Source organism: Formica exsecta, unplaced genomic scaffold (genome assembly GCF_003651465.1).
Source record: "Formica exsecta isolate Colony F162 unplaced genomic scaffold, ASM365146v1 scaffold139, whole genome shotgun sequence".
NCBI lineage: Eukaryota > Metazoa > Arthropoda > Insecta > Hymenoptera > Formicidae > Formica > Formica exsecta.
Genome location: NW_021848721.1, coordinates 48621 through 62478, shown reverse-complemented (window position 1 = coordinate 62478; position 13858 = coordinate 48621). Strand labels below are relative to the sequence as shown.

Genomic DNA, 13858 nt, shown 5'->3' with positions numbered 1-13858 from the left:
GGCGAAGGTCGAGCGAGCCAACCTGGAAGTAGAAAGCGGTCAAGCGGGGATATAAGGCGGACCCTCTGCGGAGAAATCGTATATTTGTTTTTAACAACTGAGTCCGTTTCAATTGTAGAAACACCGATTCAATAATTGATTGTGACTCATGATAACAGCAAATCCGACTTCATACTACATAAAATCAATTTACTTTTCATCTGCAAAATGATAAAATTTTTTATTAAAAGGGATTAATTTTTACCTATGGCTTGACTATGGTAAATTCCAATTCAATTGCATTAAAACAGGTTTAATTATAACTTTATAAAATCGTATAATTTCGGATTGAGGTGGAGATATATCATCCAACATTAATCTCGCCTGAAGCGTACTAAGTTCGATTTGACTATTTTCAATCGCTTTTAATACTGCATTTTCGGTGCAGAAATCCCGATCGATTCGGATTACATTTTTTAAAATCCGTTTTAATCGACCATTTTCGGCAGGGACGGCATCGTCATACGAAATACTTTAAACGACTCCCCCCCCCCAATCTCTCCATCATAGTGCATTAGTTTTTTCATTTTTCAAGGCAAATATGAACCAACAAACGTTTTAATTAGTTTTTTCCGTGACCAACAAACGATTGTGCATCGATTGAACTAAGTTTGAAACAAAAATAATATCTTTCCGGCTAACTTCACACAAAACTTTGTTTTCGTATTTTCAAAAAAAATATTAACCAACAAACGTTGTAATTAGGCCAACAATCACCAACAAACAATTCGTAAAAAACAAATTATAAAAGTGGATGTTGGCCGGCTAACTTTATGGAGCTCATTCTCTGTCAACGGGAGACCACCCCTGCCTATTTTTTATTTCGACCTAGGAAGTTCATCCGGGGCGCAAATTGTAGCTTGATGCATGTACTTTCACATGTCGTCTGGCACTTTTCAAAAATAAAAATGGTTGCTCCAATATGGCAGCGGAAAGTCCCTGAAGCAATGGAAAAATCGAGTCATGACTTGTAATATGTGAAACAAACGGTTGCAGGAGCTTCAAAATGATTATTTAGGGGTTTTCAAGGTCGCTGAGTACAAATCCGAGGTCAGATCTTCTCAATTCAAAATGGCTGATCCAATATGGCGGAAAACTACTGAACAGTACCTTAACATGTGTCACGCATCACCTGTATCGGCTCCGAAACCATTAGTCTATTATTTTTAAAGTTGCTGATTACAAATTTGGAGTTGGAATTTGGGAATTCAAAATGACGGATCAAATATGGCGGAAAAATACCTAATCGTAACATAACGTATGCTACGCGACCGCCTGAATTGGTTTTGAAACGAGTACTTGGAGGTTTTTAAGATCACTGCACATATTTTCAGGGCTTTTCGTGAAGGGTTTTCTCTTCAGGGTAACAAATAACTTTTCTTTTCAGGTCTATGTCACATCAGTTCTCTTCGGTGCTACTTCTGAAGAGGCTCTTCTCAGGGCCAATCTTCAGTTCTTTTCGGAACTTCTTTTTCCGGTCTTTCTGAGGACTACTGTTGGAGAGCCTCTACAGAATCAACTCTGAGAAGATTTTCCTAGGATTATTTAACATTAGTTCTCAGAACTACTTCTCATCAATCATTTCGAGAGCTAGTACTTACTTTAAGTTTACTGAACATCAGTCTTTTTCAGGGCTCAAAGACCTCGCTTCATATTGAATCTCTTTCACGTTAGTCGCATCCAACATATCATAATTTGTCCATTATGTCAGATTACTCTCGAAGAAATGGATGTATATGTCCCTTCAGAAAGTCTGGCAAAAAAGGTCATGTTGGAAAAGATTTACGTACCATATTACGTGACACCTGTTAAGGTACTGTTGAGTAGTTTTCCGCCATATTGGATCAGCCATTTTGAATTGAGAAGATCTGACCTCGGATTTGTACTCAGTGACCTTGAAAACCCCTAAATAATCATTTTGAAGCTCCTGCAAACTATTTGTTTCACATATTACAAGTCACGACTCGATTTTTCTATTGCTTCAGGGACTTTCCGCTGCCATATTGGGGCAGCCATCTTGATTTTTAAAAAGTGCCAGACGACATGTGAAAGTACACGCATCAAACTACAATTTGCGTCCCGGATGAACTTCCTAGATCGAAACAAAAAATGGGCAGGGGGGTCTCCCGTTGACAGAGAATGCCCCATATACAATATATATATACAGGGTGTTAGAAAAGTCTGAAAACTATCAAATATCTCGTAAACAATGTATTTTAGAAAAAAATGTTTTAGACAAAAGTTGTATGGTTTCGAGGGGGACATAAAGTGGTGTCATTAAATTGACCTGGAATAGTTGCTTGAAAGTCACGTGAAGGTTACCTTCAATTTTTTAAATGGAAAGACAGCGCATCATCTCTCTTTGTCAAACGATCAGTGTACTACTACGATCAGTCTACCAGCATCGACAATATCGAAAAGTGGATGTAGCACGGACATGAACCAAAATCGAAAAGTGGATGTAGCACGGATATGAACCAATCAGCTGTTTTATCGGCTCCAAACGTGGATGTGGCCATCTAGTTCCAGGCGGCGGAAAATGGATGTACGTGACGCTAGTGTACGACCTAGAAAAAGCGTTACACGAAAAACGGCAGCGTGGCGACTCTCATTCTTCTCTCTGCTAGTATACACCGATATACTTTAAGCCATTTCATTCTCTAAAGGAGTGCCGCTTGATTCTTTTCTTCTACTCGTATATATTATTTATGGGACGTATGTGTTATGTATTTAAGCGAGGAGCACACACTTTTGCATAAGCGCATAATCATAAAGCCCGTATCAGACTACGCATTCTTCATCTGATTGCCAATCCAGAAACATTTTGTCTGAATGTAATATCTTAAGGCTTAGGGCTTAAATCACCTATTGTAGACCGGCACTTACACGATGAAGGCACGCGCAGGCGTAGGATCAGCGCACATGGTTTTATAATTGTAGTAGCCTAATAATTAACTACCAAAGGTTGTAATGAGACTACCGCGACCACCAAACGATTAGATAATTTTAATTATTAAAAAGTTAAAGTGGTCCGGCTAACTTTATGGAGCTGGAGCGAGGAAGATTGATATTTCAGTAGAGCCAACTTAACTTTTGTTTGTGAATGTAAATAAACATAATCCCTGACAAATTTCTCGTTTATTTTCAATTTTGGTAATTAAGGGCCAATTTCACCAAGTCCGGTTAGATGAACCGACGGTTAAAATTAGCAGGGTGGCCAACAGAAAATAGAGGTAAAAGAAAACCAAGCATTCATATCATTTCAGTTGGAACTTTGCTAATTTTAATCGTTGGTTCATCTAACCGGATTTGGTGAAATTGGCCCTAAGGCCGGTATTCATAGTCAGTTCTTATTTCAAGACTGTCTTAAAGCCCGTATCAGACTACGCATTGAAGATTGAGATTCAAGATTCAAGATTGAAATTTGACCAATCAAGATAAAGAAATTTTCGTCCCTTTTGTTCTGATTAGTCAAATGCCAATCTTTAATCATCAATCTTCAATTTTCAATGCGTAGTCTGATACGGGCTTTATGATGCTAATACGGTTCTGTGATTGGTTAAGTGCCGGTCTACAATAGTGATTTAAGCTCTAAGCCTTAAGAAATTGACTAATCACAGTCGGACTTGGTGAAATTGGCCCTTAAGATGCTAATACAGCTCTGTGATTGGTTAAGTGTCGGTCTACAATAGTGATTTAAGCTCTAAGCCTTAAGAAATTGACCAATCACGATCAAGTATGAGGAGAATACTCGATCGTGATTGGTCAATTTCTTAAGGCTTAGAGCTTAAATCACTATTGTAGACCGACACTTAGGACATCTTAAAATTGTGCTTAAGACCGTCCTAAATATAAGAACTGACTATGAATACCGGCCTAAGGGCGGATATTTCAACGTTGCCACAGGCTTGCAGTAACATTACAGAAACATTTCATAACTTCTATACAATATTATATAATGTTTCAATTATCTTTATGAAGATAATTAAACGAAGTATTTAATTCATACGGTTATTTTAGTTCATCCAGTTATTGTTTTATTATCAAAAATACCAACGAGATATCATTAATAAAAGACCGATGATCTTATGGGATTTAGCATATTACTGGAAAAAACTCGCCACGCGCTACTGTAGGTATAAGTAAATTTTTGCATTGTCTATAATAAAACAGTAATTTTACAATAAAATGTTCATTTTGTTGTTCTTGAGGCAATTACATAAAAGATCTATACATTTTCGATAATAAAATAATAAAAGTGGATGAACTAAAATAACGCGCAGCGAGTTTTTCTCTCAGTCACATTGAATCCCATAAGACCACCAATCTTTGATGATATCTCATCGGTGGTTGAGCTAAAAAGAATAAACCTCATTTCAAAAATGTGCACACACATTCGAGAATCGAACAGATATCGATAGTAAGTACATGTGACAGCTCGCGACATATCTCCGCATGCTTGGTCATATGATCTTCATGAAAAAAGAGGCGAGTCATATGTGAGATCTAGTTTTGAATTAGACAAATCGGTTTTTTCGCACGAACGTATCCGAGGAAAATCTCGTCGCAGAATGAAGGGATGCATATTTAACATCGATGGCGGCTACTTAGAAGGTCTGTGCCGTGGTTTCAAGTGCGGCATACTTCAACAGAGCGATTATCTGAATTTGGTTCAATGCGAGACGCTCGAAGGTATTTATTTGCTTTACTTAATCATTTCTCAATAGTTTTATTTTCTGAGCCGTTCTTAGATCTATATTTAACAAAGGTTTTTCATATCTTTGTAACGTATAATATATACATATATATATAACTAATGGCTAAGGGACATAAAAAATTCTTTATTCGTTAAAATTTATACTTTCGATTAATTCGTGTCTTTATTATTAATGAATCATAATCTTATCCTTTTATTTTTGCTCAAATTAATTATTTCTATCTAGATCTGAAACTACATTTGGCTGGTACAGACTATGGCAGCTTCTTGGCAAATGAACCATCTCCTCTCTCTGTTAGTGTGATCGACGACAAATTGAGGGAGAAACTGGTCGTAGAATTTCAACATATGCGCAATCATTCTGTTGAACCCCTGTCTCAATTTCTAGATTTCATCACTTATAGTTATATGATTGACAACATCATTTTGTTAATCACTGGTACTTTGCATCAAAGACCTATTTCAGAATTGATCCCAAAATGCCATCCACTTGGTAGCTTTGAGCAAATGGAGGCAATCCATGTTGCTGCCACACCTGCCGAGTTGTACAATGCTGTATTGGTAGATACACCCTTAGGTATATAAGATTTTGATTTATATTATATTTCTTATTTATATTGTTCTTATTTTTGCACATTATATGAGAAATCATGATATACTTTCCTGAGAAATATGCAGTGCTTATTTTATTATAGCACCTTTCTTTGTGGATTGCATATCTGAGCAAGATTTGGATGAGATGAATATCGAAATAATAAGAAATACGCTTTATAAAGCTTATTTAGAAGCGTTTTATAAATTTTGCAAAGAACTTGGTGGTACAACTGCAGATACTATGTGTGAAATACTTGCTGTAAGATACTCCACCGTATTAAAATAATAACAAAACAAATTAATAAATGCTTTTACGAATATATCATACAAAGGAGACAAAAGGCAATCAAGAGCCAGCGCAATAATTTGTGCGCATATGTTTTATTACAATCAAATTACATTGATATTTTAACTAAGTGATAGACACAATCACAAAAAGCGTTTCAGTCCTTTTTTTGGACCATTTTCAGTGCAATTATAAAGTATATGGAATATACTTTATTATATTAAAACAGAATAAGAGTAAGTCATTCATGTTGTCAGAAGGTAAATGTTATATAATGAAATTTCAAGGCAGAAAGAGACTGCCCGATAAAATATATTATATTAAAAAATAACAACTGGCAATACAAATATATCGAACTTAAATGAGTCACCCATGTTGTACAGAAGGCAAATGTTACACACGAATGTTCGATGCAGAACGTTCATGACGATACGAATCATTTTATTTCGAACATTCGTGTGCAACATTTGCCTCCTGTACAACATGGGTGACTCACTCGAGTTCGATATATTTGTATTGCCAGTTGTTTTTTTAAATGTATATTTTATCGGACAGTCTGTTTCTATCTTGAAATTCCATTATATAACATTTACCTTCTGACAACATGGATGATTTACTCTTGTTCTGTTTTGATATAATATATTCCATATACTTTGTAATTGCGCTAAAGATGGTTCAAAAAATGGACCAAAATGTACACTTTTTGTGATTGCATTTATCACTTAGTTAAAATATCAATGTAATTTGATTATAATAAAACATATGCGCACAAATTACCGCACTGGCTCTTGATTGCCTTTTGTCTTCTTTATATAAAATAATAACATTGTCTGAAATAGATAACATTATATTTATATCTTTAGTTTGAAGCAGATAGAAGAGCAATCATTATAACTATTAATTCATTTGGAACTGAATTGGGTAAAGATGATCGTGCAAAATTATATCCACGCTGTGGACGTTTGAATCCAGATGGTTTAGCAGCCTTGGCAAGAGCCGACGATTATGAACAAGTGAAGGCTGTAGCAGAATATTATGCTGTAAGAAAAACTTTAAATATACAGTTTGATTAAAGCTTTATAAAATGTATTAATAATTTTTTTAATATAAATTATTAATGCTTTTAAAAATAGATAATTGTTAATTTTGTAATCGTAATTACAGTGTAATTACATAATTGTAACTAAATCATTGTTAATCTTGTAACTGTAATTATAGCATATAATAAGCTTCCTTTAAATTAATGTTTTCTTTTCTTGCTCCATATTTAAACAGGAATACAGCGCTTTATTTGAAGGCGCAGGTAATAATCCAGGTGATAAAACCTTGGAAGACAAGTTTTTTGAGCATGAAGCAAGTATATTTATTACTTTATGTAAAATACATACATGCAAACATTAATAACAAATTTTATATTAATATTTTTTATATTAACAATTAATTTTTTTAACTTTATGGTATACACAGGTTCGTTTGAATGTCCATGCATTTCTTCAACAATTTCACTTTGGAGTATTCTATAGCTACTTGAAATTGAAGGAACAAGAGTGTCGCAATATTGTGTGGATCGCAGAATGCGTTGCTCAGAAGCATCGTGCTAAAATAGACAATTATATCCCTATATTTTAAATTAATTGAACATATTAAACATTGCAATAATGTTAATTATATTTACTTCTGCAACAATGATAAAGTAATTCATTAATTTAGCATTACTAAGATCCATTTTTCTTTTAATCTAATGTTGTGAATTATGTAATAATGTTAATTATAATTGTCGTCAGAGGGGAAAGTTTCCTGAAATTGTTTGAAAAATATTATTCAGGAAAGCTGTCTTAGAAAATTGAAATAATATATAAATATGTATCTATCGAATATTAATATATTCGCATGTGAGTGTTATGAGAGAATTATTATTTAGAATTAGTCATACTTTGCTTTAAAATTTAAATAGTATAGCAAAATTTGTATTATGTGTGCATAATGTATATTTTATTGTATCTTTAATAAATTATTCCCACGTATTCTATATTTAAAATATTCAATAGCTGCAAATATAAAGTAATAAAAATGTATATTGCATTCCATATGATTAACAATATATAGTGGATAATTTTCTTAATTCTTTACACAATATATATCATAATACTTCATTTTTTTTACATTAGGCCAAAAAAGAAAGAAAAAGGGGAAAATTGGGAAAGAAAATGATGATCAGTAATTTTACTTTCTTATTAGAGTTGTTTTATTTAATTGTATCAGCAATAAAACTTGTTATTTTTTTTACATATTTTTCAAAATACACATTTTTGCTTATATGAAGTAATTTATTGTAGTTTAAATTCACCACTGAACTCGTACATCAATGAATTTATTTGACAGCTTATCTATACATATTTACATATCTATTTTTTAAATTGTTTTCGTGCATTCTAAACTCCTTAAGAATTACTTTTTAAGGAAGCTTATTCTCTTTTGCTGCAGCATTCTTTCATTTATTAATAGTATTCTCTTGGTAAAGTTTCAATCGTCTTTTTACTATGAAATATAGATACAGCTCTGATACAATTTTATGTATGAAGAAAAAAAGAAGTACAAATTTATCTTCTACAAATGTGTTCACTCTCACATTGCATTCGATCTCCCTCCGTCTCTCTGTTTTTGTTAGGGTCCACTTCCTCCTTCATTGAATTCACATTAATCACTTGTGGTGAAACATTATTCCCATGTTTTATTGTAGTGGGTGAGGGAGGTGTTGGAATTGATATTGTGTTTTTAATGCTATTCGCTAAGTTCGGTGGTTGATAAGTTGTTAAACTCTTCAAACCAATTACTTCAGGATTTTCTTTCCAAAAACGGTCACCGATAATATCGTCTACCAAAGGTACCACAGCAGGTTTCAACCTTCCTGTACCATCGGGCACCAATTTCCGAATGAGCGTTGTACCTTTCCGAAACAATTGTGGTTCATTATTATAATTTATTCCAAATTCTTGGAAAAGCAACTCATTCTTATGTGATGCTAAAGTGCCTCTAAGCTTTTCTTCTGCCTGTAATATAAATATACATATATGACATAAAAATATTTTTTTTTTAATTATACATAACGGTGTATTATGTGTGCATGTATAAAAATTATAATTATAAATTGTTATTATAAAAAACATAAACATTAAAACAAAAAATTTCATTATTCTTTAAATTTTTTGTTTTTTAAATTTATAACTATTGTCTGCATATCTGTATTTCAATATTACAATTAAAATTTATAAATACAATCTAGGATTTGTGAAATTTTATAACGGAAAAAACGTTAATTTGATATCAATCAATCATAATAATTAAAAATTTGTTTAGATTTTAAATAAAATTTTGTTTCTTTTCTTTGAAGACTATATAATTTAATAATTGTCCGCAATTAAAGTATTAAAATATGCACAAGAGAAATATTTTAATTTTTCTGCATATTTTTGAAGATATCTACACATACATTATAATTTAGTCTATATATAACTATATAGGTTTTTTGTGTTTTTTAAATATTATATTTTAAAGACAAATTTTCTTTTTATTGATGAATTTAAAATGGGTTGTTCATAAATAAATATTTGATAAGAAAAAACCATTTATTCCAATAGCTAAATTTTTAAATTTTGCAATATATCTAAAAAGATTAACTCACAAATAAAATTTTTATTAAAGTTGTTGCTTTTTTTGTTGAGAATTTGCTATTTATCTTAAAATAAAACATTTTTTCACTACAAAATAATATGATTACCTAGGATACTTATTGTTTGTGCTTGTACAATGGAATAATAAATATATATGTGTGGATGTATAACAATTATTAAGCTATATAATATTGTGTATAAGATTTTGTGTATAAAATATCACATATCTTTTATCTTTTTGAATATAATACCTGACTCGGAGTTAATTTTCCTTTCAAAATGAGATTCCAAAAGCAAGTGTTGTATAAATTATTGACATGCACATCAGCCTGTCGCCAAGCCAAGTAGTCCCTTAAATTCTTATCTGTCGGATACAATACAATACGAGCGTCAAACGAAGGTGGATAATATAATTCTTTACCTCTGAAGATGCGTGGCCAATAATAAACATACGCCGAAGCGAATAATGAATTTACGTTAGACAATAATTTCGATGCTGAAACAGACATAAAAATATTATAAAAAAGTATATTTGTATATGTATAGTCAATCAACATAATTAATCATAAAAATTCAATATATCAACTATGCTGTTTATACATTTTTGAAAAAAAGTGTCACAAATTAAACTAATCAATTTCAAATAAAGTTATAAAACTTAATTAGGCTTATAAAACAATAGTTGGACCAAAATTTAATTTTATGATTGAAATATATTGAAATTTTATTAAAACTATAAATGTAGTCAATGGTTTAAATTTTTTAAATTTATTCAAATAAATTAATATATATGAAAATCCTATCTATAATAGTTTCAGAGAAATATATGTATTTCCATAGAAAATTTTGATAATAAAAATTAAAAAATGGGTTATATATTTTCTATCTATAATTTGAATATAACATTATTTTAATGTTCTAATATAATTTAATAGTATTTAAACAATTTAATACTAATGATATCAATTGCATTTATATAAGTGTATCTATTTGTATATATTTATAATAAAAGAAGAAAAAGAAGAAATAATCTGTGTTAATATCCAAGGAACATCACTTTGAATTTATTATGATAATAAATGTAATATATTAATAACTTAAAACCAACATATTTGATTTTAAATTTTGGAATTTGAAGTCATTTTAAGATTGTATTATATGATCTAAATATATTAATATTAGCTACAATATGCAAGAAAAAAAATATGTACTTAAAACTTCATTTAAATCAATATTAAAAACTTCAGAAATTTTGCATGAAAAAAAAACATTAAAAAATTTGTCTTCTCTTTACATACATATGCCTTTTGAAATTATTCAAGTTGTTTAAAATATGTTTGTTTGCATTCTTAAGAACAAATAATTGGCTGTCTTGTTTTAGTACAGGATCTGCTAGTGAATCTCTTCTATTCCTCATTTTTTATGTAATATTATATCTTTTTTCAACCAATGTAAAGTTAATTTTTAGGAAAAATATTATAGAAAGTTCAACAGTTTTCAAATTCTGATATTAAATATCTTATTAGGTAATCCTTAAATTAATTTGTTAAAATAATATCAACCAAAAATTAAATAAAAAGTGAAGTTTTTATTTGCACTCCTAAAACATAGCGAAAAATTCTTGATATTTTAAATTGTTTATATCTTAAAAGATACTGGTCTTCCATGTTTTCGTAAAAAAAAATTTTAAAGTTTGTATATAAAACATAATTCGATATAGGAGACATTTATTATTTTAGATTTTTACATCTTTTTCATTTTTTAACAGAATATGGTTGTTAAATCAATCATTGCAGAAAACTTAGTTAAAATATCCTAATTGTCTAAATAAAAAGAGAAAAAGAGAGAAAAAGTTTGAAAATTCATTATAATGACCATAAAATAATATTAATAAAAACTGCAATAGAGATATATATTGACTTAATCACTTTCTGACAAAATAATGAACAATTATGCTTAAAATACTTCAAAATTGATTTGTGCTGTGAAGGATTAAAGAAAAATTAAAGAAAAACGCACTCTCTCTTTCTCTCTCTCTAATTTATAATAACATAAGTAATAAAATATCTAATATACAATAATGTGCAATATGCAATACAAAAAACTAAATACCAATGTTTATATAATTATATCCAATCATAGATCAAGTAATTTAATTCTCTTGAATGGGGAAACTTCGCACTTTGTTGTTGGGCATACGCGTACCTCTGCGTTTATAGAGCTCCGTGTCCTTCCGAAATACGAATGAGTACTCATCACTCTGTCCGAAGCCTAGTATAATCTCTTTAAAATCTTCCATAACGGTGATCGCGGCGCGATTCATCAGCTCCAGAGCAGCCACATCGTTTGGCTTGACGAATTGATGTGTCTCGCAGAACCTGGAGAAATTTCTGCCGTCTATCCTAATTACGATCCAACAATTTGGCAAACAGTTGTCATCCTGCTCAAACTCTTTCACATATTCGAATTTACTCTTTGCCATCGTCGTCGAACTTAAATATCGGCGCGGGACCACTTGTTTGTCCCGACTGATGAGCCTCCGGATCAAGACGCTACCCTTCATTCGGGCAAGCTTTGTCAAAGCCACATTTTCGCCGGAGCGCGCAGCATGGAAACATCGTTGAGTAAAGAACAGGAGGGAATGTATCGGTAGTGGGGACAGACTTATCGCGAATCGCAAACCATGAAGGAAGAGTAAGTGCCGGTCTACAATAGGTGATTTAAGCCGTAAGCCTTAAGAAATTGACCAATCACAATCAAGTATGAGAAGAATACTCGACTGTGATTAGTCAATTTCTTAAGTGTGAAAACGTTTATAGTTACAACGCACAATAATTTTCTTTCTTTGCCCGCTTTCCTTGTCTTCTTCTTCTTCTTTCTTTTATGGCTGGTTGGGCATTAGTCGCCCATACACCATTGTTTCTTATGGGTTTGTAGAATATAAGCAAAACACCTCTACGAGAGGAGGGAGTCCAAAAAAAGGTCCAGACAAAGGACATACGCAGCACGCAAAAACACGTCCGAACCCGACACGTTGTCAGTCGGAACTTAGCCCCCCGCCTTCCTTGGATAACTCAACCATTGATTAATTTCTAACTAGATAGGGCGATCACGCATTACCAAGATGCCAACGCCGTTTGGAGACTTCAGATTCCTACGGAGTGCGTTCTGATTCCATTATCCTCTCAGACACTTTTCGTTAAACTCCGCCCATTACCCGCTCACCCGACTATCACCCATCGGGTGAAGAATCGGAACACAGCCCAAGATGGTCGCTCAGGGACGAATTGCAGCATAAAGTAATGTTTACAATAGGTGTAGTAAGCCCATAGACGTAGTATATCTAGATCGAGTGTTGAGGAGTAGTATGCTACGTGCGAGCGAGAGAGAACGCAAGGAGCACGAAACAGAGTATGTCCTTTTCTACGTGCATCTTTAGGGCCACCGCACAAGCTTGTCCGTAATGCATTACGTTACGTTAAGTTCTGATTCTAAACCTAAACTCGTACGTAATCTTAAACTTCAGTCAACGTACAAACAAAATCGTAAGGCCCGTTCTACAATAAGTCGTACATTGTTAGTCGTTAGCAAATTGACCAACGACAGTCGATTATTCCGAGAATGTTCGACTGTAATTGGTCACTTTTCTTACGACTAATGACATACGACTTACTGTAGAACGGGCCTAACGTAGTATGCTTTTGTTATGTTACGATTTTTTCTGTGCGTTGACTAAAGTTTAAGATTACGTACGAATTTAAGTTTAGAATCAGTACTTAACGTAACGTAATGCATTACGGAAAAGCTTGTGCGGTAGCCCTTACCCTCACTCCTTAAATAAAGGCAAACGCTCGGTCTAGATATATTATGTCTATGAGTAAGCCTTAAGCCATAAGAAATTGACCAATCACAATTGAATGTGAGAAGAATAATCGAATATGATTGGTTAATTTTTTACGGCTTAAGATTTAAATTCACATTGTAGACACCGCTTTAGTGCCGGTCTACAATAGATGATTTAAGCCCTAAGCCTTAAGAAATTGACTAATCACAGTCGAGTATTCTCCTCATACTTGATTGTGATTGATCAATTTCTTAAGGATTAGGGCTTAAATCACCTATTGTAGACCGGCACTTAAGGCCAACACACACAAAATTCCGTAAGAACGTAAGACGTATTACCAATCGAGTATTTGTCTCTTCGTAACCCCTCCACTTTTATGGAAAGCCCGATACTCGATTGGGATTGGTCGATTTTCTTACGCTTACGTCTTACATCCTTAGTGCCGGTCTACAATAGGTGATTTAAGCCCTAAGCTTTAGGAAATTGACCAATCACAATCAAATATAAGGAGAATACTCGACTGTGATTAGTCAATTTCTTAAGGCTTAGGGTTTAAATCACCTATTGTAAACTGGCACTTACGGAATTTTGTGTGTGATGGCCTTAAGCCCGTATCAGACTACGCATTGAAGATTGAGATTGAAGATTGAAAATTGACCAATCAGGATAAAGAAATTTTAGTTCCTTTTGTTCTGATTAGTCAAATT

General features: G+C 32.5%; 2 protein-coding genes across 3 annotated transcripts; one reads left to right on the top strand and one right to left on the bottom strand.

Moving 5' to 3' along the window:
• Positions 1-4450: 4450 nt before the first annotated feature.
• On the top strand, positions 4451-7534 carry LOC115246154 (V-type proton ATPase subunit d). The gene is made up of 6 exons (XM_029824804.1): positions 4451-4731; positions 4983-5333; positions 5452-5609; positions 6500-6676; positions 6912-6989; positions 7104-7534. The coding sequence occupies exons 1-6, from the start codon at positions 4611-4613 to the stop codon at positions 7263-7265; spliced, it is 1047 nt and encodes a 348-aa protein (XP_029680664.1). The 5' UTR covers positions 4451-4610; the 3' UTR covers positions 7266-7534.
• Positions 7535-7861: 327 nt separating this feature from the next.
• On the bottom strand, positions 7862-12029 carry LOC115246153 (probable tRNA(His) guanylyltransferase). Of its 2 annotated transcripts, none has more exons than XM_029824802.1 (3): positions 11513-12029; positions 9559-9671; positions 7862-8686 (listed from the first exon to the last, which is right to left on the bottom strand). In XM_029824802.1, the coding sequence occupies exons 1-3, from the start codon at positions 11868-11870 to the stop codon at positions 8237-8239; spliced, it is 921 nt and encodes a 306-aa protein (XP_029680662.1). In that variant the 5' UTR covers positions 11871-12029; the 3' UTR covers positions 7862-8236. The 2 variants fall into 2 exon arrangements, with proteins under 2 accessions (XP_029680662.1, XP_029680661.1); XM_029824801.1 differs by having other exon boundaries at positions 9559-9803; positions 11513-12014.
• Between the last annotated feature and the right edge of the window lie 1829 nt (positions 12030-13858).